This window comes from Ambystoma mexicanum, chromosome 10 (genome assembly GCF_040938575.1).
Source record: "Ambystoma mexicanum isolate Mex_15411 chromosome 10, UKY_AmexF1_1, whole genome shotgun sequence".
Lineage (NCBI taxonomy): Eukaryota > Metazoa > Chordata > Amphibia > Caudata > Ambystomatidae > Ambystoma > Ambystoma mexicanum.
The window spans coordinates 1,476,751,928-1,476,779,500 of NC_090932.1; the positions used below are offsets into that span (position 1 = coordinate 1,476,751,928).

Below are 27,573 nucleotides of genomic sequence, written 5' to 3' on the forward strand. Positions count from 1 at the left end.
GCCTCAAACCCGGCTTTGTCTCAATTTTACGTGCGAGTAAACCCCCTTAATTTAAATCGGACCTGGATTCTTGAATTTTCATGTAGACCACTCTATTTTTCAGGGGTGGCGCGAACAAGAGGGCCATCTTTGGCATCCAGACAGATGTTGGCGTAGGATTAAATCAAACACTAAGTCGGGGGCCAGTGGCTGAGCAGAAATGTAAGCAATGCTTCAGGTGTGTTTAAGTACTGTTTATACATAACTTTAGCCCACAACATGCACTATCCCTAAGCCTACAGGGCGAACAGGTCATTCAATGGAAACTGAAAAAATAACTTTGGACACTACATATATGCATAATGTGGGCCTAATTTAAATGCAGGCAGGAGAAAATGGCTCCTTTTGTGCACTGTAGGCAACAGTAAGCAGAGTGTACTGGAGAATTAACACAAGTTGGCAACAGAGAATGACTGTGTAAAGGAGTATGCTGCATGTTTGAGGAAACTGGATAAACATTACAATCCTAGGATCAGTATAGTATTGGAGACACCACATAACTACTTTTTTAGGTCTAGGTGCCATGTGTAGCTTTGGAGACCAACCAGACGCTGCCTCAGAGCAATGTATACTTCACTGTCAGGATAGGAAAGGAAAGTGGGAGAAGAATGGTCACTTAAAGAAGATGCCAATATGAACACATTATTGGCAGTAGCAAAATGGGTAGAGTAGATGAACAAGTGTGTCGATGTACTAGAAAGGTACTGGAACAGAGAGCCAAGATGCAGGCAATATGGTTAATGCGTTCTGGAGTATGGGAAGACAAATATACCATAGGCTTTTTGGGAAAGATGTTCCCGTTTGCCGCTTCTTAGCCTCATTCATTTGAGATCACCTGCATATTTGCTGGATCTTTTTGTTTCTGCTGACCCTTTTGCCAAGGAAGATGCTTTTTCCACCCCATTTGCCATTGTAACTCAATTCGTGGGACAAGGATTGGTCAGTCTCTGATTCTGCCAATAGAGGGGGTCCCAGTCCCTAATTTCTAACTATTATGTAGCTCTACCTCCCTTTATGGAAACTAGGGCAGGAAGGCTTTGCTCCCATTTCTTTTTCTCGAAAGTATTTCCCCACTGAATTTACAGTGTGTTTCCGACAGGCTTGTGACAGTGTGTCTTTTAAAAATATATTTTACTGGTGTACTGCTGTGAGCCTTTTATTTTAACTGCAAAAAAGTGATTACTGGCTAGTACTGTGGCCGAAACGTCTGTCTTGTTGTTTAAGTCATCTCTATGAAAAACACTTCCTTTGTTAGGCCATCTACCTCCTGCTCAGATGTAGGACTAGCCATATATGGTCTTTCCAGAGCCTGGGAATGGGTGCATGGAACTGGTGAGGACTGGTTTGGGGTCTCCAACACTATAATCCACACCTTGATTGATATCACAAGTGTCCCTTAGGTGGTTATCCATGATTGCATAACTGAGTTTGAAAGATGCCCATTAGTCACACCAAGCCCTGAATTTAATGGTCATAGGAATTTTGGGAGCTATTTTTCAGTCAACCACTAGATCTTGTATCTGAAGCACTAACACCTTGAAGGATGCTGAGACTCCTCATGCAACAATCACTGACCACGCTAACTCCCGTAAGGTGAAGGCTAACATAGGTCTTTCCCGCCCTTGAGCTAAACGGGACAACCTTTTCTTCATCTTGCTCTTCTTTCAGTACAGTCCTGTTACTTGTAGGACCCATAGATCTACTGAAGTCCAAAAAGCCTGCATAGCCCAAGAGGGGACACCCGCATCTAGAACCTAGACAATGTGCTTTTGTACCTACTGCTCAATGTACTGAGATGTGTAACTGAGGGGCATCTTTGTGGCTCTGCTACTGTTTATGGTCTCCAGGCTATGATGGCCCACTGGAGCTGAAGTTCGTCGCTTTCTTATTGCCAGCAGGCCTTTACTGGGTTGACTCAAGCCTGCTAACCACCAATTGCATCTTCAGCCCTTTTCTAGCATTGTGGGACTCCAAGCATAGATCCTCCTTCGTCGGGACCATGAAGTTCAACTGCAGGCACCGTCTGTGACCATGAGTTTTAAAATTGACCGGAACTGCCCCAACCAGACCCATTCATGACCCCGAAACTCACCTCCATGCCCACTACCTCTGAGTCTTCTACACTGAAGCCATCGCCGTGAGCACTATTCCTAAAGTCCTCTTACCTATGTTGAGTTGCTGGTCCTCGTGGTCCGGTTCTCCTGTTTACATACCCTCTTCATTCCCCCCCTGACAGGACGGCTTAAATACCTATGCGACTCCAAAATCTTTAACTGCAGCCATTCGCTACCCTTGACTTTGGAGGTGGACACAGGAATATGGTGTGGGGTTCCTCTGGCTCACCAGAGTGGTGGCTTCCGATTACAGTAAGGACGCTCCGCAAGTTCGAAATGTATGTGGGGGTTTGCGGGCAGGGGATGGGAGACCTGCACTACAGAAAATAAAGGGGGGCATGGAATAAAAGGAGTTAGCAAGCAAAAAGGAAATGCAGATACAAAAAGTCTTGCAAACGTCCACTGCAGTTTGATGCTCTAGATGGATCAGCTTTATGCACTCGAAACTGCATAGACAAAATTAAATGTTCCCTCACGGTTCCAAGAAATCTTTTTTTTGTATGAAAAATGCATCGACTTTAGGGGATGTTATTCAAGTCTCCCAGGGCAATATCAATCGTAACAAAGTGACAAAAATACAAACAGAACACAATGTTTAGATGTTTAAAGAACATGCCAAGAATTAATGACACAAACTAACTATACGCCAAAAAATACTCATGAAATCCAATGTTTGTAAACAAAATTGTTTGCAAGTGCTTTTTGTAAATCATGAAAATTCTATCTGGAATTATTGCACGTGTCGTAGTCAAGTGAAACACTATTTTGAAAAAGGTCACGATAGCGGACAACCTTTTAACAACTGTTTACAGAGTCCAACAACATTTGTGTCAAAAGCTCCATGTGTATAGCACACAGTTTAGCCAATTAAGTGAGGCAAATAACATTTTTTTTAATATTTGAACTCCCAAAGCATGTGACTAAACGAGAAACTATGAAATCTTTAAGGAGGCAAGCAGTGAAACCAGGGTTTTGTCTCAGGCTTCAGTTTGGTCTTAATCATAAAGCTACAATTCATTTTCAAACCACTATGCTTACTAAAGACCATATGAAAGGGCTTGAGGCAACACTTTAACCTCAATAACATAGCAGTGACAAAATGTAACATAGCAAGTGACTACTTACCAACGGTTCCATGTTCTGCAGACCCTCATACATATGCACAAATCTCTGGGAGAGAGGTACCTATAAACAGCCATCCAGACTTCTCTTTTCATAACATGGGATGCACCACCCTCCAATGGCAAAGAGTTTGGTGGTGGGCTGATTGGTGGTGGTCTTATTACATGGCGCTCCATTGGAACGCATTTTGGAGGTGATAAAGAAGGGGCTGGGCGAGTTATACTTCGAGGAGTACTTGTTAGATTAGCAGCAAGCTCTCTTGGAGTCCCATTTAATACTTTGTTGAATGGGTGGAGTCTCTCATCAATCAGGAAAGGTTGATCCGGCTCCTCATTTTCACTCTCAGGCTCAGATTTAATGGGTGGGTGATTATCATCTGCGTGATTTTCGGTTGTGAGATTTTCGGCTGGGTGATTTTCATCTAGGTGACTTTCGGTTGTGAGATTTTCATCTGGGAGATTTTCGTCTGGGAGATTTTCATTTGGCGGAGTTTCATTTGCAAGGCTATTTTCAGTCTTTTGTATTTCTTGCGTTAGCTCTTTACTGAGTTCTTTACTTAGTTCTTTACTTAGTTCTTTATTCGGCAGTGGCCTCTTACGTCTAATCTTCATTTTCTTACTGTCTTCGGGTTCTGCGTTTTCAGTGCTGGGACCTGCAGTTGGAGAACTGGGCATGGACTGGTCGCTTTCTTGTGCTGGTAGTGAAGCCACTGGAAAATCCTCATCAGGCTCTTGTTTCAAGCGCTGCAGTGTCTGGACTAACATTGCTCGCTCTTCTGGAGTTCTCCATGATCTCCTCTGAAAAGAACATAAAGGACACCATTTTATTACACATTTTTATGACATGGCATTAGATATCTGCAATACAACACACATTTAGCAAACTGAAAAGAGAAATATTTAGCTAGTGAACGTGACATTTTTGAATCCTCATTTCCAATGATGACATGAACCGCAGCACAATGGAGCCACACCTCTTGTGATACAAGGCTGTGTATTACAAATAGTAAGTATATTTGTGTCTCCCAACTAAATACATTTAAACGAAAAAGAAATGGCAGCAATGTCGCAGAATTAGCAACAGAACTGTTCTGGATTTTCAAATTACACCACAAACCATGTTCAAGATTCAGCAAAGCGGTTGACAGATTTTTGCCATGCTTAAGTTTCTTCATGTAGGATATGTCATGTGCATAATTCTTTCCATGCTGTGCTAAAAAGTAGAACCTTCACAATTCAGGTTTCAACGAAAGATGATGCCATGGATATCACCACCTTACTGCAGACTTCCCCCAGTAAAAACTCATTCTTTTTAGATAACACAATTGATGATCAGATGTTTCTCAATTCAAAAATATTCAAGCCAGTTAATCCCCATCAATGTAAAATAGCGGTCCCAAAAGAGACAAACCTATTAAGAGCTTAGGTGTTCTTTTCCATCCTCAATGCTGCAAAAGGTGGTCCAGTTAACAACCAGATATGTTGATTATTTGTAATCTAAATTTGACTTGTAACATTAAAAATTACCTTACTTTTTACCAGACCACCCCAGATTTCAGTTTGTCACAATAGAATCTCCAATTCAGATTTTCAACGGCAGTTACAGTCTCTCACACACACACAGTCTCACACACACACACACACACACACACACGCACACACAGTTAATAAAACTACTAATCAAAGAAGATTATTTCATTTTTTTAAAGTACTCTACTTGTTACACCACATGTGACGTGCATCAAATAAATCCCAGAGCAAGGAAGATGTTTCAGGACCAGAAATACATTCTAAAAACAAAATTAGAGATGCAAAACATCCATGACTTTGAGGTCCTCATTTAAAAAAATCTGACAAGGCTGCAGATTGTTATATCATGCAAGATCACTGTAGTACAAACTGTTCTTTCCGTCTGCAGTGCCACTTTCCCCATACTATTGGGTTATAGGCATTATCAGCGCCAAGACTAGAGAGCACTTTGCAGAGCACAGCGATAATGGGAAGCCAACATGGATGCATGAACAAATGAGTGAGTAGCACAGTACACATGCCCTTTTTGACTCAACTTCCCCAAACCATCTCTCGCTGACACTTCAATAATTTCTCTCAAACGATGGTGGGGAAGAAGGGTGGGTTGTATGGGGAAAAGTGGATTACAGACCAAGAAACAAGGATGCCATTCATAGACAATAAAAAACACTTTTTACTCAGTGACTTTAATCTCCATCTTCATACTATTTATAACTCTTCTCCATTTTCCTTTCTTTACTGGTGGAGGAATTAATCTTTACGAAATTCCTACTTCACCTTTCTGACTCTTCAGGTTCTTACTTTCACATCTCTTGGCAGTTCTCATAGTTACAGCCCGCCTTAGACTATCTGCTGACCATTTTCTTCTTTCATTTTCCTTTCTCATCCTTCTACTGACCCTTTGATGACGCGCCTCCTTCTTAGACTACCTTTCTCTGTCGAGAGCTTCTAGATTTGGACATTCTCTTGTTCTTTCACCCTCTAAGTTTGCATCCTCAGGTACTGAAATAGATACTTCTGCTTTATCCTCTCCAGTTAGCACTAAATAGGCTTCTGTCTCCCCGTCCAGGTCTTTTTTCCTTCTCGTAAGCCTACTCAAACCTGGCATACACAAACACTCCAAACTCTGTCTACCTCTGTTCAACAGAAGCAAAATGCACCGAATTAATTCCAATCCTTAAAATACCTTAATTCCCTTTCTTCTCTTTAGATTACTTATGATCAGTTTCTTCCTTGCAAAAAACTGTAATAGGCTTGTCATGACTCTCTATCCTTGTTGCCTTTTTGGCATTGTAAATCAATTAATATCCCCTTCTGCTCTGGAACCCTCCTTTTCTTCACTGTCTGCTTCTGAATTGGCGATTTATTTTAGATCGAAGATCAAGGTTCTCATTGTTCTTTCTCTTCTACTGTGGCTCTGTCTGATCCTGCTCTTATTCCAACTGTATATCTTCTTTAGATTCCACAGCTTACCATTTCCTGTAATTGATATTTTCTTCTGGCACTTTCTGTCAATAAACATGCTACTAGTATACCAATTCTAAAAGGAAACATCTCTGAATGCTTCATGTCCTAATGCCAGGCCGGTTTCTCCATCTTTTCCACATAAAAATCCTGCAATACGTAATTGTCTTATTCTAATACACATTTTCTTCTTCCTACGGTTAAATCAGGCATTCAACCTTTTCATTCTACTGAAACCATCCTTCGTTATGTAGCTAACTATATTTGTTAAGCCTGCCAAGTAAGCAATGATCCTTGTAGGTGCAATCTCAGCTGCTTTCGATACGGTGAATCACTATTATCCGTTATCTACTCTCTTCAGTTGGTCCTGTAGATTATTTTTTATATTTTTGGCTACTGGTTCAGACGTGACACACTGATCCAATATCCCCAATTTATATAATCGCACCCCATAATTCAGGGCAAAGAACAGACAGCAAGGTATTCAAAAATCGACATTTATTTAAAAGAATTCGTTTCAACAAACAGGGTCTCCAGCTATACCCTGGAGATCACTAAAATCTGCATGTATTTAAAACAAATACAAACAAAATTGTACCTGCCTCTATGAAATATGGACATATGCATCAACTTCCCTGTGCAGATGTGAAATAGTGATAGAGGCCACTTGATGGACAATTACCGGCTACCATAGGACTATGCGTTAAAGCATGTACATTCAAAAGGTGACTTGTTTGCATTGGTACATGTACGTTTGAATTCTCCAGTAATTATTTCTTAAGAATCTAGAAGTTCTATTCTGAACCCACATGTATCCTCCGATTACTGCAAGTGTGGGTGCAGCTCTTCACATGCGTGTGTATGCAGCTCTTAATAAATAGGAGTGTGCTGCTCGCAATCTCAATGGATGTGTGTGTATGTGTATTTCCTTGAACATAAATGTATTCCATTCTAACCAGCTGAATGCACAATTTTAAAAGAGCCAATGTTTAATGGATTCCAGACATCATTATGTCAGCAAACCCTCAATTCAAGAATCCTTTTTGGAATCAATCACCAAACGTGGATTGGTCATTCCCATACAGGCCGTTGCTCTTTTTGCCTGGTTCAATGGACAAGTCTTCCCTCTGGGTGAAGCCAGTCCAGTTTCTCTCTTACCTCCAGTTTTTTCCCCTTCCAATATTACATCTGTCCAGACTTCTCCCTCTGTCTTACAGGTATACCATTATATTTCACTCTAATCCAACCCTGCCTTGCGCGGAAGAGTGGTTCAGTCACCTGATTACAAAAGGAGGGAGGGCAGCTTTCTCTTTCTGAGGAGAAGTTAATTTTGTTTTCATGCTACCATTTCTGACTTCTGTGCCAACTGAAAGACCTTTATATTTTTAGATTCTGTGATTCGGGCAAACATTTTAAAACGTTGAAAGATTGAATTCTAATCACGGGTGACTATTTACACATTTTCACCACTGATGACAATTTATTTTCTGATAGGAATTACTTTTATCTACATATCCAAAGTTGAGATCAATCAGATGTTGCATGGCAATGCACTGCGTAATTTCTTTTTGCACATTTAAGGCAGGATTTTGTTTAGGTAAATGCATTTGTATCTTCTATCGTGCAATTTCATAAGTTTTCCACAAGAAAATAGAGGTACATCGCCTACATATTCCCTATCCATGTCGCCACTAGTCAAAGTTAAACGCCACTGCACTTACCTCCTTAGATTTGATAGGTTCTACAGTTCCTAGGACTTAATTTTCATTACTTGTGTGTTTCGGCGGTATTGGTTCAGATAATGACTTGCGGCCCTACACAAAGTCTTTAAATGCATAAATTGCATCCGTCCTATGCACCCAACATCATGATTCTTTATTATGAACATGTTGTCTCATTATATAATCAAGTATTTTAAATATATTTGTTCAAATAGTCGTGTTCAGTCATCGCCAACACATGTTTCGCATTTTAACACATTGGTCTTCTTCAAGGCATTAAGCTGTCCACGATCAAAGCTTCCAATCAAGCAATCACAGCCGGTGAGTTCAAAGAAAGGGAGAGCCCGGTTTGCGATACGTGCAATGATGGAAAGCTACAGTGTTACACACAAGGCTATGCGTTGGAAGGATAAAGACATTGAATTGAAAGCTTGAATTTAGCCGACGAGGGAGCCGAGGAGAAACAAAGTAATGGAGCGGTGGCGTGTGAGAAGGCACGTTATGAACCACTTCTTGAAAGATAACAGAACAGTGAATAATGAAAAGTGAAATGTGTTGAAAGCCATTGAAGGGAAGGGCATGGGGGAAAGAGCGTGTAGAGATCCCGAAAGGCAATGTGAAAGTGACTGGATATTTTTGTGAAACAAGGACGGTTTAAGTTACTTACCTGTAACTATTGTTCTCCTGGATGGTTCTGGCATAGATTCAGATGCTCATGAATATTCTCTGTCGTCAGGTTGGGAATTCTCAGTAAAAGAAAAAACTTTCACTTTAAAACTGCATTTCTCCTCTAAACCAATCACTGTGCTGTGGGCCAAACTGCCCACATCCAATGATAGTCCTCCCCTCTAAGCCCCGCCTCCGACAGCCATCTTCAGATTTTATAAGCATGTAAAGTGGCAGTATGACCAAGAGCAGCCGCAGAGGGGCCGGAGGGAGGGTTCACATGGGAATATATGCCATACCCCTGCTGGAGAACAATAGTTACAGGTGGAGAACTTAAACCTTCTCCAGCATGTTGTCTGGCATGGATTCACATGCTCATGAATAACTAATACACAGCAGTACAACATTACACAACCCCGGGAGGTGGCAAGGCCCAACAGAAGCAATTAACACTTAACCTTGGAACAGACTCAACTCAAGCGAACAGGTTGCGTAGCACTGCCTGGCTGACTCTAGACTCCTCCCTGGAATCCCTGTCGACGCAGTAGAACTTTGTGAAGGTATGCCTGGACCTCCACATTGCAGCCCTGCAGATGTCAATCAGGGGCACACCAGAAAGGAACGCCGTTGTCGCAGCGGTCAATCTGGTGGAGTGGGCTCTCGGACGGCCCGGCAGGGCCGGTTAGCCAGTCGATGACAGTGCATGATGCAGCCGGAAAGTCATCTTGAGATGGAAGCTTTGGATAAGGCCTTCCCATGATTCACAGGTCCAAAGTTCACAAACAATTGAGAAGTCTTACGAAAACTCTTAGTGCATGACACATAGAACTTCAAGGCATAAGCAATGTCCAGAGAATGCAAGGTCCTCTGTGCCGGCGACAAATGGTTTGAGAAGAAAACAGGCAACACCAACGGCTCTTTGAGGTGGAATTCCGACTGAACCTTCGGCATGAAAGTGGGGGGTGTACGTAAGTCAGATACTGCTTGCAGGATAGGACCTGGATCTCACCCACTCGTCTGGCTGAGGTGATATGGCCACATGGAATGCCACCTTCCACAAGAGAAACTTGAGTGGGGATTGATGCTAAGGTTCGAAAGGTGCCCCCATGAGTCTCGTCAAGACCATATTCAGTTCCCATGCCGGGGAAAAGATCGAAAAAGCCACTTGAGAAACTCCTTGACGAGGCTGTGGGACCACAGGAAGGATTTTCCAGGGGATCTGGTGTAGAGTGGGATGGCCGCCAGGTGTACCTTGATGGATGCATGAGCCAGCTCAGTTTATGCCAAGGAAAGCAAGTATGGAAGAATCTGTGGGGCCATGACCCTCAGAGGGATTATGTTTGGCGACTAGCACACGTAGCAAAACGCTTCCACTTTTAGCCGTAGCACTTCAGAGTCGACAACGCCCTGGCTTTGGTGAGAACCTCCCTGCAGTCTGCTGGCAGCTCTTAACCTCCAAACTCTAAGGCTGCAGGAGCCATGCCTTCAGGTTCTGAGATCCTGGGAATTGACAAAGGATTGCTCCTCTCTCCAAGGTGAGCAGATCGGAAGTACCGGCAACGTGACTGAAGGTGACACTGACAGGCCTAGGAGGTCCGGATACCAAATCTGCCTCGGCCACACTGGGGCTATGAGTATCATCTTGCACCGACACTGTCTGAGTGTGCTGATCACAAGCAACAGAGGAAAGGCATACAGAAACCGACCTTACCACGGGAAGGGGAACACGCCCCCCATGCTACTCGGTTGGTGAATCTGCTGGCAAACGTCTGGTATTTTGAGTTCGCCACAGTGGAAAAAAGATCGATCAGAGGTCTGCCCCATTTGAAGAACAGACGGTCCACCTGATCCTGATGAAGTTCCTACTCGTGGCAGGAGCGCAGCTCCCCGAGTGAGTCGGCAATGGTGTTCTCAACACCTGTCAGGTGGTACGGGACAAGGAACGTCCCCTGTCCAATGGCCCAATGCCACAAGTCCTGAAAGAGACAAACAGGGCGACTGGTTTGCAGAAGCCCTTGGTCCTGTCCAAGTAGAATTTCAGGGCACGTCTGACATCCAGGCAGTGCAGCACTCTCTGTGCTTCATCTTTGGGATCGGGTAAAAACATAGTAAGTACCATTTCCTCGTTCAAGTGGAAAGAAGACGGGACCTTGGGCAGAAGTGCCGGGTGTGTCCGCAGGACTACTTTGTCCTTGTGAAAGGTAGTAATGGTTCCGTGGCGAACAGCACCTGGATTTCGCTGACTCTACGAGTAGAGGTGAAGCCGACTAATAAGGCTGTCTTGATGGTGACCAGCCTGATGCCCACAGACGCCATAGGCTCCAACGGTTTGTGCGCTACAGCGCCCAAGACTATGTTAAGGTCCCACACAGGCTACGGTCTCTTGACGGCGGGTAGAGCCTTTCGAGTCCCGTCAGGTCTTTCTTGATGATAGGATTGGAGGAGGAGAAGGTGCCTTCCTCAGAGTTCCTGTAAGCCCCAATGGCTGCGAGGTATGTGCGGCAGGTGTCCACCTGCACGCCTGAGTGGGCGAGGTGTGCCGAGAAGGAGAGCACATCGTCCAAGGTGCACACCAGGGGGTCGATTCCCTTGTAGTCTGCCCAGTGGCAGAATCCAGTCCATTTGCTTTTGTACTGGGCCCTAGGCGCCTTGTTTCTGGCGCCCTGTATGATTTCCAGATTGGCCTGTTAGAGGCTGAGGTGCCACAGCGTTACCTGCTCAGGTACCAGGCTGTTAGGGCTAGCTTCCCTGCACCAGAATATGTGCTGGGCCCGTTGGGAGGTGAATCGGGGGCACCCCCGAGAGACTGAGCAGCTCCGAAAACAATGGCCTGGCCGGCCACCATGGAGCTATTAGAATGATGAGGAGTTGGCGAGACTCATGGTTTTTGCAAATTACCCCGTGAATCAGGGGCGTGGGTGGATAGGCCTAAGACTTCATGCCAGTCCACTGGAGGTGAAATGCGTCGCCCAGAGAGCCGGGGCCCTGTCCTTGCCAGGATGCGAACTGGGAACACTTCTTGTTGTGCCAGGTGGCAAAGAGATCCACCTGGGGGTGACCCCACCTGTTGAAGATCTCCTGAATAACAAGGTCGTTTAGCTGCCACTCGTAATTGTCCGCGCCCAGCCTGCAGAGCCTGTCCGCTTCCAGGTTGGATTCCCCCGGGAGGTGGACTGCCGTGAGGTAAATGTCGTTTTCCAGGGCCCATTCCCACATGTTTTTTTTTTTAAAAAAAATATATTTTTATCTTGTTTTAAGTGAAAACAGTATAAACAAACTTGTAACATTATATACAATCAAACAATAAACACTTAACAAAACACAACACTACACTCCCCACCCTCCCCCCCAAGAGCTCATTCACAGGGTAGTTCCGTATCGACCTGGTGTGGCCGGGTGACTTCCTCCTCCGAGGCAGTAGGTTCTCCTCGAACCCCAAACAGACCAGTGACTAATGACCTCCAGGCTACTAGGTTGCCCACATCCTCCTCCCCGCATTTACTGCATGCCTCTTGCCAGACCATGGTTTCAGCTTCCGCCCATTTTTGGAGATCCCTCCACCACATCTCTATCCTAGGTCTGTAGCATTGCTTCCAGTTCATGGCTATCCTCCTCTTAGCGAGTATATACGCTAGGTCTCTCAGTTTCCCCAGATGTCTGGTGTTCTTCGGTCTGGGGAACCCCCCTAGAAGGCAAGCCCAGGTCGTGTCAATGCTTATCGGGACCCCTTTGTCAGCCAACTTCTGTGACACTTCTCTCCAGAAGACTTCGATTACTGGGCAGGACCAGAACATATGCGTCATGTCCGCGTCCTCCTCGTTACATTTCGGGCATGCCTGCCTGCCCGAGTTCGCAAACTTAGCTATTCTCTTGGGGGTCATATACGCTCTGTGTGTGATATATAGTTGGATTTGCTGTAATCTAGCATTTCTGGACACTTTTTTATGATATCCCAGAGCCCGTTCCCACATCCCATCAGTCATCTGAACCCCCACCTCCATTTCCCATTCTAGTCTCAAGTCTGTCAAGTCCTTTCCCACTTGGGACATCACCACCTCATACAATCTGGAGATCTCGTGTCCGCCCTCCGATATGTCATATATTGTATCAATCAGGGTGTCCGGATCCTCCGCTAACACCGTCTCAGGCCAAGATTTTCAGATAATCCGTACCAACCTGAGGTATGTAACGTATTGGCCCCCATGTAACCCAGCTTCTTTTTCTAGGTCTACAAAATCCTTGATGGCCCCATCTTGCCATATATCTCCTAACGTGGCCAACCCAACCGGTTCCCAGTACATTCTGATCGTTTTTCTAAGTTGACCATCCCCCGCAGTCAAGGCAACCAGTGGCACCTGCGGCGAACACGGATCCGGGCTTTCCAGTAGCCGGCATGCTCTACGCCACATTTTCCACCCAAGTAACAGCATACCAGGGCGAAGATTTAAGTCTTGTCTAGGGACCCAGATGATCTCCTTCAAGTAAAACGGGGTGCAATCTGTCCCAACCAACCTGGACTCGGGAGATTCCTCATCAGAGAGCCACTGTGTAACATATTGCAATTGGCTCGCTACATAATAGGCCTCAAAATGTGGTAATTTAATCCCTCCTTTATCGTAGAAGTTTCGTAGCTTCCACAGCGCCACTCGGTTGCGAGTGCCGTGCCATAGGAAGTCCCTGCACATACTGTCGAGTTTGGTAAAGAACTTCCTAGCTATTAAGTATGGTATGTTGTTGAAGAAGTGCAGCAGTCTAGGCAAGACAACCATTTTAAGCAACGCCCCTCGCCCTATCATCGCTAGCGGCAGCTTTTCCCAAAATCGCATAGCTGCACGGATTTTATCCACAGCAACCTCGGTGTTATGCAGATGTTCGTTTCCCACAGTGTGATATATGTCTATTCCGAGGTATCGGAAGGACTCGGCTGCCCAAGGTACAGGCAACACCGGCAAGCGTTCCGTGGGGACCCTCGAATAGTACCCTAGGGGGAACATGCTCGACTTGCTGGGATTAACCGCTATGCCGGACAATTCGGCATACCTCCGCATGACCTCTAAAACATACTGGAGGTTCTCTTCCGGATACTTTAAGTACAGCAGCAAGTCATCGGCATATAAGGATATCAAATGGCTCTTTCCTCCCACCTCGATGCCTACCAGGTCATATTGCTGTCTAAGATATACCGCTAAAGGTTCCAAGGCCAATATGTATAACATCGGGGACCAAGGACATCCCTGCCTAGTACCCCTACTTAGGTGCCACTTATCGGATATCACTGATCCCGTACGCACCCTAGCCGTTGGCTGGCTATACAGTAGTCTCGCCCATCTGATATAGCCTGGCCCAAACCCATATTCCCTCAGGACCGCAAACAGCCACGGCCACCTCACCGAATCAAACGCCTTAACTGCGTCTAGGGAGATCACTGCCATTTCCTCATCTCTTCTGTTCCCTTCTTCTATCACTCGGTGGAGCCGCCTGTGATTATGAGTTATATTCCTGCCAGGGACATATCCTGTCTGATCCGAGTGTATCAGTCTGCCGATGACCTTGCGCAGCCTGTCCGCCAAGACCGCTGTCAGGATCTTACTGTCTTGGTTCAACATCGACAGCGGTCTGTACGATCCACAGTGTTGTCTCGGCTTGTTAGGCTTGGGTAGTGGTACGATCAGCGCTTCTCTTAGCGTGTCTGGCAATCGGCCTCCCTCGAATGATTCGTTATACATCTCCAGCATAGGGGGGAGTATCTCTGCGCTATACGTTTTGTAGAACTCACTCAGGAGTCCGTCAGTGCCCGGGGTCTTGCAAGTAGGCAGCCTTTTCACCACTTCTTCCAGTTCATAGGGCCATCTAACTCCTCCCTTTCCTCTGCACTAATCCTGGGCAGTTCTATATCTTCCAGTGTGTCCCTGATTTTATCCAGATTGTCTTCCCCGTTGTCCTCATACAGCGCTTTATAATAATCTAAGAAAGCAGCGTTAACATCCTCCTGAGTGTGAGCCTCCTCTCCGTCTTCCCTTTCTATCATCATGACCGGGGCCCTAGGGGTTTCCCTCTTATAAAGCCATGCCAGTAGGCGACCAGTTTTGTCACCTCCTGCATGTTGCCTCTCCACGTATTTCCTGTAATTGAGGTCACAAAGCCGCTCCCAAAGCTCTGAGCATCGTTGTTGTAATTCGAGTACTAGGTCTGTGTCCCCTCCCCCTCTGGTACATTCACGCTCCAATTCTTTCTCCACTTTCTCCAACTCAGCTAAAAACCCCCCCTGAAGGCCCTTTGATTTAGAAATAGCGTCGCCCCTCACTACCACCTTGAAGGCCTCCCAAAGTGTCCCAGCCGAATCCACACTGCCCGTGTTCTCCTCAAAATACCTTGTAATCGTCTCTCTAATATCCTCTCTAAAGACCGGGTCTCTGAGCGCCTCCGCCCGAAGGCGCCATGTTGGAATCCGCCCTCTGGGGCGGCCATATTGCCAGGCCATCACCAAGGGCGAATGGTCCGACAGGACCCTCGCTCTGTATTCAACCTGTGTAGTTGTTATCGCCACTTCTGGCGTAGCAAAGAAGTAATCTAGTCTCGTGTGCAGCTGTTGAGGGGCCGAATAATGAGTACTGCAAGGCCGTGGGGTGTTTCAATCTCCAGACATCTTCTAGTCCATAGTCGTCTAATAGTACCCGTAGAGCCCTGGCCGCTGGGGTGGGCCTGTCTACTTTACTGTCGGACCTATCTATCCTGGGGTCAAGAACACAGTTAAAGCCCCCCCCCAGATGATCGGTTCCCCTGCGCACGGGCCCAGGCGTGTACATAGAGTCCTGAAGTATACAGCAGTATTCTGATTGGGGGCATATGTATTAATAATACTCAGTGCTCTGTTCTCAATCAGTACCCTCAGTATTACCAGCCTACCCTCCGTGTCTACCTCTCGTACAATTCTGAGTGGGACATGCGGGGCCACCCAGATCAGCACACCTCTAGCATAGGCCGAGTACGGGGAGCCCACTACTGTACCACCCCATTTTTTTCTTTACAAGGTCTAGTTTATGTTGGGCCAGGTGCGTTTCTTGTAGTAGGGCAATGTCGATCTTCTGTCGTTTAAGATACAACATGACTATTTCTTTTCAGGTAATTATTGAGGCCTCGGACGTTCCAGGTGGCAATCTTGAGGTCACCCATGGCAGCTATGTGTCTTCCCACCCCATCTACGGGAACCTCCAGCGGTTCTCATGACACAGAAGGCGTCCCACTGCAGCCACTCCGCGAATAAGCTCATTCCCAAACTAACCACACACACAACCAAACTCCAACTCCCTTTCCCCTCTCTCTCCCACCCTCCCCCCAACACCACACACCCCAACTGTTGCCCAGCTTCAACAAAAGAGCTCAGGCACCCCCACATCGGGTTCCGCAAACACCGGTCCGTGCACGGAGCCCAGTAGGGTGAGGTTGCCCTAATGGCCACCTAACCTAAACTATTGTGGGGAGAGAGTATCGCTCCATGGGGCTCCCGTTCAATGATAATCTCAATGTTTGTGACAAACAGTACAACCAACTGACCTTCCATACCGAAGGTTCCGAACCGACTATAATCAAGTCTCAGGATCCATGAGTCGCGCCATCTTGCGCCATTTTACGTCTTCCGCAGCTCCTCCGAGTCCTTCTGGGGCCGGTCCGCCGATTCTTGAGGGCACCCCTGTGCGTCGAGCCACTCCATGGCGTCCTCTGGGGTCTCGAAAAATAAAGTTTTATGCGCCTGTATGACCTTCAGCCTCGCAGGGTAAAGCAACATATATTTGTAACCTGCCTCTCTCAGCCTCCGTTTCACAGTCCCAAAGTTCATGCGGCTCCGCTGCACAGCTAGGGTGTAATCCGGATACGCCGTGATGTTTGCTGCTCCTCTCTTGATCGTGCCTCCTTTTCGAAAATGTTCTAATATTCTTTCCCGATCACGATAATTAAGAATTTTGCCCATTCCCACATGTTGATCGCCAGTCTGCACAGAGGAGGGGGATCATTTGACTCCCTGCTTGTTGACATAGTACATGCTGGTCGAGTTGTCCGTCTGGATGAGGACAACCTTTACCCTGAGAAATGGTAGGAATGCCTTGAGCACCAGTCAGATGGCGTTCAGCTCTAGCTAATTGATGTGGTATTCCTGCTCCAGACGAGTCCAGGTGCCGTGGACAGAGAGATCGTCCAGGGTGGCTCCCCAGCCCGCAAGGGAGGAATCCGTGTTGACGGTGGCCTGTGGGGTGGGCGTTCGAATGGGCTTGCCCATCCGTAGGTTGCAGTCTCTGGACCACCAAATTAGGTCCGGGTGGAGAGATGGAGGAACGTAGATCATCTTGGATTGAGAGCCCCGCTCCTGGTTCCATGAGGCCGCGAAGTGCAGCTGAATCCTCCTCATCCTTAGTCTTGTGTGCGGGACGGCCAACAGGTCACCTCTCTGTTGAGGAAGTGGGTGGTGGCCCTCTTGATAGCTGAGATTTTGTCCTCCAAAGGAACTACCTTCTGGGAGCACGTGTCCCAGATGAGGCATAGGAACGTCCGACTCTGTCTGGGTTGCAGCTGAGACTTCTTGAGACTGAGCGAAAGGCCCAGATTGTGCAGAGTGTTCATAAGGGCATGGGAAGAGTGGAGAACTGCTCCCGGAGATGAAGCCCTGAAGAGCCAGTCGTCCAGGTATGGGTAGATGTGGAGGCCCTGCACTCTGAGGAGGGCCGCCACCGCATTCATGAGCCTGGTGAAGACCCTGGGGGCCGAGTTGAGGCCAAACGGAAGGACCTTGTACTGAAAATGGTAGCACATGATCCTGAAACGAAGGAAAGAACGATGGGGCTGCCAAATCGGGACGTGTAGGTATGGGTCCTTCAGGTCCAGGGAGCACATCCAGTCTCCCTTGTTCAATGTCTCTGCTATAAAAGCTGGCGTAACCATCTTGAATTTTTGCAGGGGTAAGGAGAGGTTGAGGGTGGAGCGGTCCAGCACAACTCATGCCCGCCTGGTTCTTCTTCTGAATGACGAAAACCTTGGAGTAAAAGCCAAAGCCTCGCTGGGAGGCTGGGACTTTCTCCACTGCCTGGCTCTCTACAAGCAACTGTTTCTCCACCAAAAGAGTTGCTGTCCCAATCGGTGGGGGTAAAGGGGATGAGAGGCTGGGATAGGGAGGCGGTACCCCGTGGATACTGCGGAGAGGATTCAGGGGTTCGCGAAGTTCTGGCACCAGAAATGTGCATGGAGTGCAAGCCTGCACACCCAGCGGAGACACGTGGACCCGAAGGGGCATGTCATGCCTTCTTTCCCTCGGAGGCTGTCACGGAGGAGGAGGACTGGAAAAAGCCCTTACTCTCCCCTCCCCCCTTTTTGTTGCTTGCTCTGGCTCTGAGACGGCGAGCGGTCAGGCTGCCTGGATCTAAGCTCCTGGAAGCCTCAGAACCCTCTGTATGTACGACACCTATCGGAGCGCTGCTGAGATTGGGTGTACGATTTGGGTGTGGTCTTTGTCAAGATGGATAAAGACTTGGCCGTTTGTGAGCCATTTTTCTTTTTGTCCAGCTCTTACTCTGTGGGGGAGTGGAAAGGCCCCCCCCCCTGAACGGTAGATCTAATATGCATTCCTGGACATCCGGGCTGAACTTTGTTGCCCGGAGCCAGGCTGTCCTTCTCATGTCCGTGGCGATAAGGATGGCACGGCCAGAGGTCCATATGGGCCACAGTGGATTCCATGAGATCTTGCGCCACAAGCTTGGCCTTGGCCAGCCCCACCTTAAAGCGTGATTGGCTCTGGGTGGGGAGTTCCTGAAGGAAGTCCGCAATTTCCCGCCATAATCTTTGTCTGGCAGCAGCCAGCATGGCATCTGCATTGGCCTGACGAAGTAAGGACGTGTTGGAATAGAGTTTGCCGTACGCCTCCAAGATAATCTCCTCCTTGCCTAGCAGCGCAGAGGAGGAGGCGGAGGACGACTGAGGCTTGGAGTATAGTGATGCCGCAGCGATCACTGAAGAGTGTGGCTGAGGATGGCCCGAGAGCAGGAGTGTATCCCCCTTCATCTGCCTGTACTTGGCGTCCAGGCGTCGATTGACCTGCTGGGCTGATTGGGGTTTGAGCCAGCCCTTCTTGGCCAAGGAGACTACATCTGTCTGCAGAGGAATCCCCGATTTGGCAGAGGGGCGTCATGTGAGGACTACTGCCAGAACCCCCTTTGCCAGCTGCTCGACCTTGGGTTGGGGTAGGCCCAGATACTCCGACAGCCCAGCAAGATTTTAGTAGAAGACCATGGCTGAGGATGGCGCGTCCGGATCCTCCTCCTCATCCGTATTCTGTGCATCTGGGGGATCCTGTGGAGGAGAAGTTGGCGCCGGAGGCTGGGCTATAGGGACCGCGGCCGGAGGCGGAGGAGGCTGGTAAGGAGCCACCTGAGAAGTCGGCTGCGTCAGGGCCTGGGGCGCCAACGGAGGAGTCTGTGGTGCCGCTAGCATTGCGGGAACGACTTCCCTGATAGTGTCTTTGAGGATACCCCCCCATCCGAGGTGACTTCATAAGGCCGAGGAATCTCTCGAAGAAGACCTCTACACTGACCGAGGGGGTGCTGATGTGGTAGCGGGGAGCTGCTGGAGCAGCTGCATACCCTGCCCATAAGGATGCAAAGGAAAGCTGTCCTGTGCAAAAGAGGGGTAGGCTGTAGGCCACGTACCTGGTAGAGGCCAGTCCCACCTTGACACTCGTTTTTCGCTGAATTCCTTGAATGGCATCGGACGGGTGCCTCTGTCTGACGCGGCGGCCTTTTGTCGAGCTGTCTGCCACGTGCCTGTGACGTGTTGCTCAGCCCGCTGGGCCCGGCCTCGTCCAAGACTCTTGCGTGTGGATCACAAGGCTTACCCTGCTCCTCGGGCCTAGACCCGGTAGGTGTGGCACCCTCGACCTGGAGGTGGGTAGAGCTGCGTTTAGGCACCCACTCTGACGTATTGCCAGTGTTAGGGCCTAGCCCCTCGGCCATGGTGCCGGTACAAGGGCAGAGCCCCTCGGGTGAAGACCCAGTAAAAGAACCTTCCGGTCCCTCAACCCTGTCACTGGGAGGATCCGAGGATCCTTCAGCCCGGAGGCCGGTAGCTGCGGCAGCCTTGGTGCATGTGCTAGTAGAAGGACCTGACCGGTCCCTCCTGCGCGGGAGTTCCCCTGGGAAGGAGTCTCCCTTGCAGGGTGCAATGGAGAATATCGGCCCTACCTTGGGCTTGGTTCTATGTTTCACAAAGTTCTTGAGGTCCTGTGGAGGCGACTTCTGGAAGAGCTCCCTCCACCTGGCTAGTCTGTTCTTCAGCGCTTTAGAGGCCAGCGAGCCACACGGTGAACAAGCTTTCCAACTTTGGTGGGGCCAAGGCAACGTAGGCAGAGGGCGTGGGGGTCTGAAGTTGGGAAGAGCCTGTTGCAGGCTGGACACCTGCTGAACCCTGTAGAAGTCGACTTGCACAGGGGAGGAGTGTGACGCCTGAGGACGGTGTACCTGAATGACAAAAAGACAAAAAAGAAGACACAGAGAAGAAGTATCCGCGTGTGGAATTACATCGCCGAAGCCAAACCCAGGAGCGGTGGTGAATTCTGCCTGTTCCCGTCGATGCAGAAAAGGGGACTGCGGTGTGGCGGCGGAGTCAGGGCAGCGCACGCTCCCTGGGCCGCACCCCCACGTGCCTCTAATTTTAAAGGGGAAGAATGTTTTTTTCTGGTGAAAAAGGTTCCGTCTCCCGTTCCTTGGAAGGGACGCCCATACAGTATGGAGGAAAGGGGACGGGACGTAAGAGTACAATAGTTACAGGTAAGTAACTTGTTCCTTCTCAAGCATGGGGTCTGGCATGGATTCACATGCTCATGAATAAAGAAAACATAGCAGTACAACATTACACAACCACGTGTGGTGGCACGGCTCAACAGAAGCAATTACTCTTACCTGGGGAATAGGCTCACCTTCAAGCGAACAGGTTCCGAAGCACTGCTTGGCTGTCCCTGGTCTCCTCCCCGGAATCCCTGTCGACGCAGTAGAATCTCGTGAAGGTGTGTGTAGACTTCCACGTAGCAGCACTGCAGAAGTCCAGCAGGGGCACACAAGACTGGAACAGCGTTGTTGCAACGAGCGCTCTGGTGGAATGGGCTCTCGTACGGCTGGGCATCGGTTGGTTCACCAATCGGTGACAGTGTGCGATATAGCCAGAGAGCCACATTGAGGTGGAAGCCTTGGACAAGGCCTTCCCATGATTAACAGGACCAAAGTTCACGAACAGTTGAAATATCTTCCGAAAACTCTTCATGTGTGCCACATAGAACTTCAGAGCACGAGCAACGTCCAGCGAGTGCAAAGTCCTCTCAGCCGGTGACGAAGGTTTCGGAAAGAACACAGGCAACACCAAAGGCTTGTTGAGGTGGAATTCCATAGGAAACCTTTGGCATGAAGGAGGGGTGCATCTGCAACACCACCCTAGATTCATGGAAAGTCAAATATGGCCTGGATCTCACCTGCCCTCCTGGCAGAGGTGATGGCCACGAGGAAAGTCGTTTCCATGAGAGGAACTTGAGACCGTCAGTACCACATTGAGTTCCCATGCCGGGGCAGGCGCCTTCACCGACGGGAAAAAACAAAACAGTCCTTTGAGGAACTTCTTGACGAGACGGTGGGACCAAAGAGAATATTGTCCTGGAGACCTGGTGTAGCAGGAGATAGATGCCAGATGCACCTTGATAGAGGTGTGCGCCAGCCCCGCCTTGGTCAAGGACAACAAGTATGGAATAATCTGCAGGGCCGTGACCCTCAGAGTGTCGATCTTCTACACCTGGCACTATGTGGCAAAATGATTCCACTTGTGCCCAAGAGTCGATGACGCTCTGGCCGTGGCAAGGACCTCCCTGCAGTCTGCCGGCAATTCGTACCCTCCGAACTCTAAGGCTGCAGGAGCCAAGCCCTCAGGTTTAAGGATCCTGGGTCGTGATGCAGGATTGCGTCTCCTTCTCTGGTGAGCAGATCCGCAACCACTGGCAGCTTGACTGGAGGTGACATTGACAGGCTGAGAAGGAACAAGTTACTTACCTGTAACTTGTTCTCCAGCATGGGGTTTGGCATGGATTCACATGCTCATGAATGTTACCCGTCCTCAGGCTGGGAATCCTAGGTAAAGAAAAAAATCAGTTTCATTTCTGAACTGTCTTTCTCCTAATAACCAATCACTGGTCTCTGGGTCATACTGCCCCAGCCAATGACTGCCCTCTACCTAAGCCCCTCCTCTGGCAGCCATCTTCAGATGTGGTAGCACGTAAAGTGGCAGTAGGACCAAGTAAAGAGCCGCAGAGGGGTTGGAGGGAGGGTTCGCATGCGAATCCATGCCAGACGCATGCTGGAAAACAACTGTTACAGGTAAGTAACTTGTTCCTTCTCCAGCATGGGGTCTGGCATGGATTCACATGCTCATGACTAAAGAATACATAGCAGTACACACATGCACAACCACGGGAGGTGGCAAGGCTCAACATTAAGCATATCAACATCTCAACATTAAGCATCTCTTACCTCCTCACCAGGCTCACCTTCAAGCGAACAGGTTGCGCATCACTGCTTGGCAGACACTGGACTCCTCCCTGGAATCCCGGTTGACGCAGCAGAATTTCATGAAGGTGTACGTCGACCTCCACGTAGCAGCCCTGCAGATGTCCAGCAGGGGCACACCAGACAGGAATGCCGTAGTTACAGCAATCGCTCTAGTTGAATGGGCTTTCGGATGGCCCAGCAACGGTCTGTTTGCCAACCAGTGACAATGGGTGATGCAGCCGGAGAACCACCTGGAAGTGGAAGCCTTGGAGAGGGCCTTCCCTTGGTTAACAGGGCCAAAGTTCACAAACAGCTGTGATGTCTTCCGAAAACCCTTTGTGCAGTCCACGTAGAACTTCAGCGTTCTAGCCACATCCAGAGAGTGCAAAGTCCTCTCAGCCGGCGACGAAGGTGACGGGAAGAAAACAGGTAACACCAAGGGCTCGTTAAGATGGAAGTCCAACGGCATCTTGGGCATGAAGGAGGGGTGCGTCCGTAGCACCACCCTCGTCTTGTGGAATGTCAAGTAAGGGGGTTTACAAGAGAGGGCCTGAATCTCTCCCAATCGTCGTGCGGAGGTGATAGCCACAAGAAACGCCGTCTTCCATGATACAAACTTCAGTGGCGCCAAATGCATAGGCTCGAACGGGGGACCCATGAGCCTAGTCAGCACTACATTGGAGCTCCCACGCCAGGGCCGGAGCCTTCACCAGCGGGAACGAGCAGAAAGAACAAGTTACTTTCTTACCTGGTAACGCTCTTTCGATGGGATGTTCCAACGACGCATTCCACATCTATGACAGGTAATCACCACAGCTATGCTGCTTCGGAAAATTTTCGGCGCCTGCGTCCTGCATCAATACGCTGTCCTCGAGGGCCTCCATCGAGCCGACGTCATCGGATGTTATAAGTAGGACGCACGACGCCCGTAGCCTCAGTTGTAGTTTTTTCCCCACAACGTGTGGCACCAATCTTCTGCCAGTATAACTACAGAAAGCCTTGCGGAAACGTAAGCTGCAATCGCATAAGAAATTCTGTAGAGGGGCAGGCTGGGAGGATACGATGTGAAATACGTCGTCAGAACATCCCATCGAAAGAACGTTACCAGGTAAGAAAGTAACTTGTTCTTTGAGGGGATTGGTTCCTCCCACGTATTCCACATCTATGACAGACTCCCAAAGCAGTACAGACATATGGAAGTGGGAAAAGAATTTAGAATTTTAGAATACACAATTAAATTGCAGAATAAAGGACAGCCTTGCCAAAGGCCAGATCTTGCCCATGGATAGAATCCAAGGAGTAGTGTTTGAAAAAAATATGGACAGAGGCACATGTGGCTGCTTCACAAATGTTACGAATGGGAACACCCCTCTGCAGGGCAGTAGAGGCAGCCACACCCCTAGTGGAATGGGCCCGTAAGCCTACCGGAGGGTCCTTACCCGCCAAGCGGTAACATTCAGAAATTGTCAAGATAATCCATCTAGACAAAGTCTGTTTAGTAACAGCTTGTCCCAAAAGCTTTCCAGCGTATCCTATAAAGAGCTGATCGTCCAATCTGACCCGGGACATGCGTGAGATGTAGAACCTTAAAGCTCTACTAGGATCCAACCTATGGCGCCTGTCCTCTTCCTTACCAGGATGCGGAGGAGGATAGAACGCCGGAAGAATGACCTTCTGGCTTAAATTAAATTCCGACAACTTTTGGCAGAAAAGAAGGACGAACCCTAAGGACAACCCTGTCCTTATGGAACACCGTGAAGGGTGGCTTAACCGAAAGTGCCTGCAACTCACTCACTCTGCGAGCAGAAGTGACCGCAACTAAAAATACAGTTTAAGGTCAACAGTCTCAAAGGACAAGAATGTAAAGGCTCAAACGGAGCTCCCATTAGGAACTTTAGAACTAGGTTCAAATCCCAACCGGGCACCTGCAAAGGTGACGGTGGGAACATATTAGTGAGCCCTTTCAGAAACTGAGAAATCAAAGGAATTTTAAAATATTAACACTCCTCAGACGAGCGCTTAAATATGGACAGCACCGCCAGGTAACCTTAAATGGTACCCACTTGCAGGCCCTTGTGGGCTAAGGAAAGCAAAAAAGACAGAACCACAGGAATGGCACATGAAAAAGGATCTACATTCTTAACCCTGCACCAGTAGCAGAACTTTCTCCAATGGCACAGGGATTTTGTTGCAGGCCTTCTGGCCGAAAGCAACACCTCCATCACGTCTTCAGGGAGGTCCCAATCCTTCTACTTCAACCTTTCAGAAGCCAAGCATGAAGGTTGAGGGACTTGACCTCTGGATGGAGAACCTGACCCCCCCCCCTCCCATGAGAACAGATCGTCTAGGTAGGGTAGACGGCGTGGAGGGGAGATGGACATGTCGAGAAGGTCCGGGAACCACGTTCTCCAGGCCCATGCCGGAGCAATGAGGATCATTCGGGAACCGAACCTCCGTAACCTCTGCAGCACTTGCGGAATGACGGGGACTGGAGGAAACGCGTACAGCAGTGGGAAGGACCACTCCACTACGAACGCGTCCCCTAAGGCTCCTCTTGGAGGAAATTCCCATGAGCAGAATCTTTCGCACTTCCGGTTGGCACTGGTGGCAAAGAGATCCACTTGTGGGGCCCCCAAAGGGCAAAGATCTCCAGGAGAATCTCCTGAGCCAGCTCCCACTCGTGAGAGACCGTGCTCTGCCTGCTCAGAGCGTCCGCCGCCCTGTTTTTGTCTCCAGCCAGATGAACTGCTGAGACCGAAATTTCCTGCTGGACGGCCCAGAACCAGAGCTGCATCGCCTCTCTGCACAGAGGGAGAGATTCCCCCCCCTTTTTTTGTTGAGGTAGTGCATGGCCACTGTATTGTCCATCAGAATCAGGACATTCTTCCCCCGCACAGACGGCAGAAAAGCCTTCAGGGCTAGCCTGACGGCCCTCAGCTCCAACAGATTGATATGGATTCTGGACTCCGGCAGAGACCAACGACCGTTAACTGTCAACTCGTTGGCATGAGCTCCCCATCCCGTGAGGGATGCGTCTGTCACAATCGTCACCTCCGGCCAGGGTAGCCAAAATGGAGCCCCCTTCATCAGACTGCCTTCGACTGCACACCACAGAAGATCCTGGACGACCGAGGGCTGCACCTGAACGGGATCCGATATCCTGTCGGAGGACTGTGACCACTGCATCTTGAGAGCCCACTGCAGAGATCTCATCCGCAGCCTGGCGTCTGGCACCAGGAGAATGCAGGATGCCATGTGGCCGAGCAACCTCAAGAACTCGGGAGACTCTGGGCATGTTGAAACTTGTTCACCATCTGCAGAATGTGAGAAGCCCTCACCTGGGGAGGGAAACACAGCCCCAGGGATGTGTCGAGCACTGCTCCGATGGAGCCGCTGGGTAGTTGTCAAGCGGGACTTCTTTAAGTTGAGGGAGAAGCCCAGCCTGTGAAGGGAGTGGCAGGTGACTGACAGGTGATACAGGACTTGCTCGGGAGAGCGCGCCCTAGTCAACCAATCAGCCAGGTAGGGGTAGACGTGAATCCCCCCTTTCCTGAGATACGCTGCCACCACCACCATGCACCACCATGAGCTTGGTGAAGAACCCTCGGGCGGAGGTCAATCCGAACAGCAGGACCCGAAACTGAAAGTGCGAGTCGCCAACCGCGAACCTCAGGTACTTCTTGTGCTTGGGATGAATCGGCACATGAAAGTAAGCGTCTTTGTGGTCGAGAGACACCAACCAGTACTGAAGTTGAAGGGCGTGGAGGACTTGAGAAAGAGTAACCATCTTGAACTTGTCCTTCCTGAGGAGCTTGTTCAAACCACGCAAATCCATGATGGGTCTCAATCCCCCGTCTTTTTTCGGGATCAAAAAATATGGGGAACACCATCCCTTGTTCCTCTCTGCTGCAAGGAGCGGATCCGGACTCTTCAAAGAGATTCCTTGGTGGGTTGTCGTGAGACCTCTGCCGGAAAGGAAGACAGTAGCCGTGGGCTATGATCTCCAGAACCCACACATCTGAAGTAATGGCACGCCATTCTACAAGATGCTGCGCCAGCCTTCCCCCATCCGGCGAACCATGGGACATGGCCTCATGACTGAGCTGAAGCGGCAGTGTTTGAGGGCAAAGAGGCAACTGCTCGAGCGGCCTTGGCACCTCGAGTACCCTGTTTTCCACCTCTGGTACTCCTACATTGGCCCCTTTGACTTGCAGATCTCCCCTCGATCTACCAAAGGTAGGGTAGTATCGAAAGGAACCTCCCTTCCATTGCTGCCCCCTAGGACGAAAAGGCGGAGGTTGGCGGACTGCAGCGCTCAACGACTTCACTGCAGCCTTTGAGGTCTGCAACCTCTCAAGGTTCTCGTAAGCCTTGCTGCCAAAATGATGTTCACCATCAAAGGGCATGTTGAGAAGCCGGGCTTGTACATCAGGAGCAAACCCCGACTTCCGCAACCACGCAAATCTGCACATCACGGTGCTCGCCGCCATGGACCGGCTGACACAGTCTGCCACGTCCAGACCCGATTGAACTGATTCACACCATGGCATCCTTGCCATCCTGTACAAGAGCAAGAAAGCCATCCTGTTCCTCCCCTTCGGAAATATGTTCAGCCGCTAACGAAACAATTCCACAGAGTGTGAGTGAAACGTGCTAGGGAACACACACGAGTTGGCTGCTTTCAAAGCCATACCCCTGAAGAAAAGATTTTCTTCGCCCAACCGTCAAAGAGTTTGTCATCCCTATCAGGAGGGATGGTAGGGTACAATGCCTTTTTTGCTGGGGCCATAGCCGCCTGCACCACCAAACTGTCCGGAGTAGGGTGCATGGACAAGTAGCCGGGGTCGCCACTGGCTGGCCGGTACTTTTTGGGCAACGACATTACCCACTGCCGGGAGACTCTCTGGAGCAGACCAAGCTGCTGCCACCCTTCTTTGCAAGGCCATATGAAATGGCAGTACCGGGTCAGTTGGTGGACCTTGGTCCAATGTTATCTGTCAGGTCATCCTGCAGAAAATCCACTGGTGGCGCAGACTACCCCAAGTACTCCGTCACCCTCGACATGAGCCACCGGTATGAAGACTCGGCGTGCGTGCCAGGCTCAGGCCTGCCGAATTCAACCTCCGGAGAGGTGTCCAGACCAGTGGCGTCGTGCAAAGACTGACGGAGGTCTTCCATCTGGCTATGACCAGATAATAAGTCGTCAGGAACCAAACCTTCGCCAGGCCCTTCCTCCACCTCAGAAATATAATCCAGAGGCTGGAACAAATCCCTGGAAGATGGCACAGACAAAGGCTCAAATACAGGCCTCACTGACTTCTTCAGGGCCTTCCTCAAGAGTATCCACCAAAGC

At 49.1% G+C, this 27,573-nt stretch overlaps 1 protein-coding gene across 8 annotated transcripts in view; it reads right to left on the bottom strand.

Moving 5' to 3' along the window:
* Positions 1 to 27,573, bottom strand: part of KDM2B (lysine demethylase 2B) — a 1,898,564-nt gene that overhangs the window by 158,361 nt on the left and 1,712,630 nt on the right. For all 8 annotated transcript variants that reach the window (XM_069619581.1, XM_069619583.1, XM_069619582.1 and 5 more), the window contains one exon: positions 3,279 to 4,072. In XM_069619581.1, coding sequence (XP_069475682.1) covers positions 3,279 to 4,072 — 794 coding nt within the window. The remainder of the gene's footprint in view (positions 1 to 3,278; positions 4,073 to 27,573) is intronic.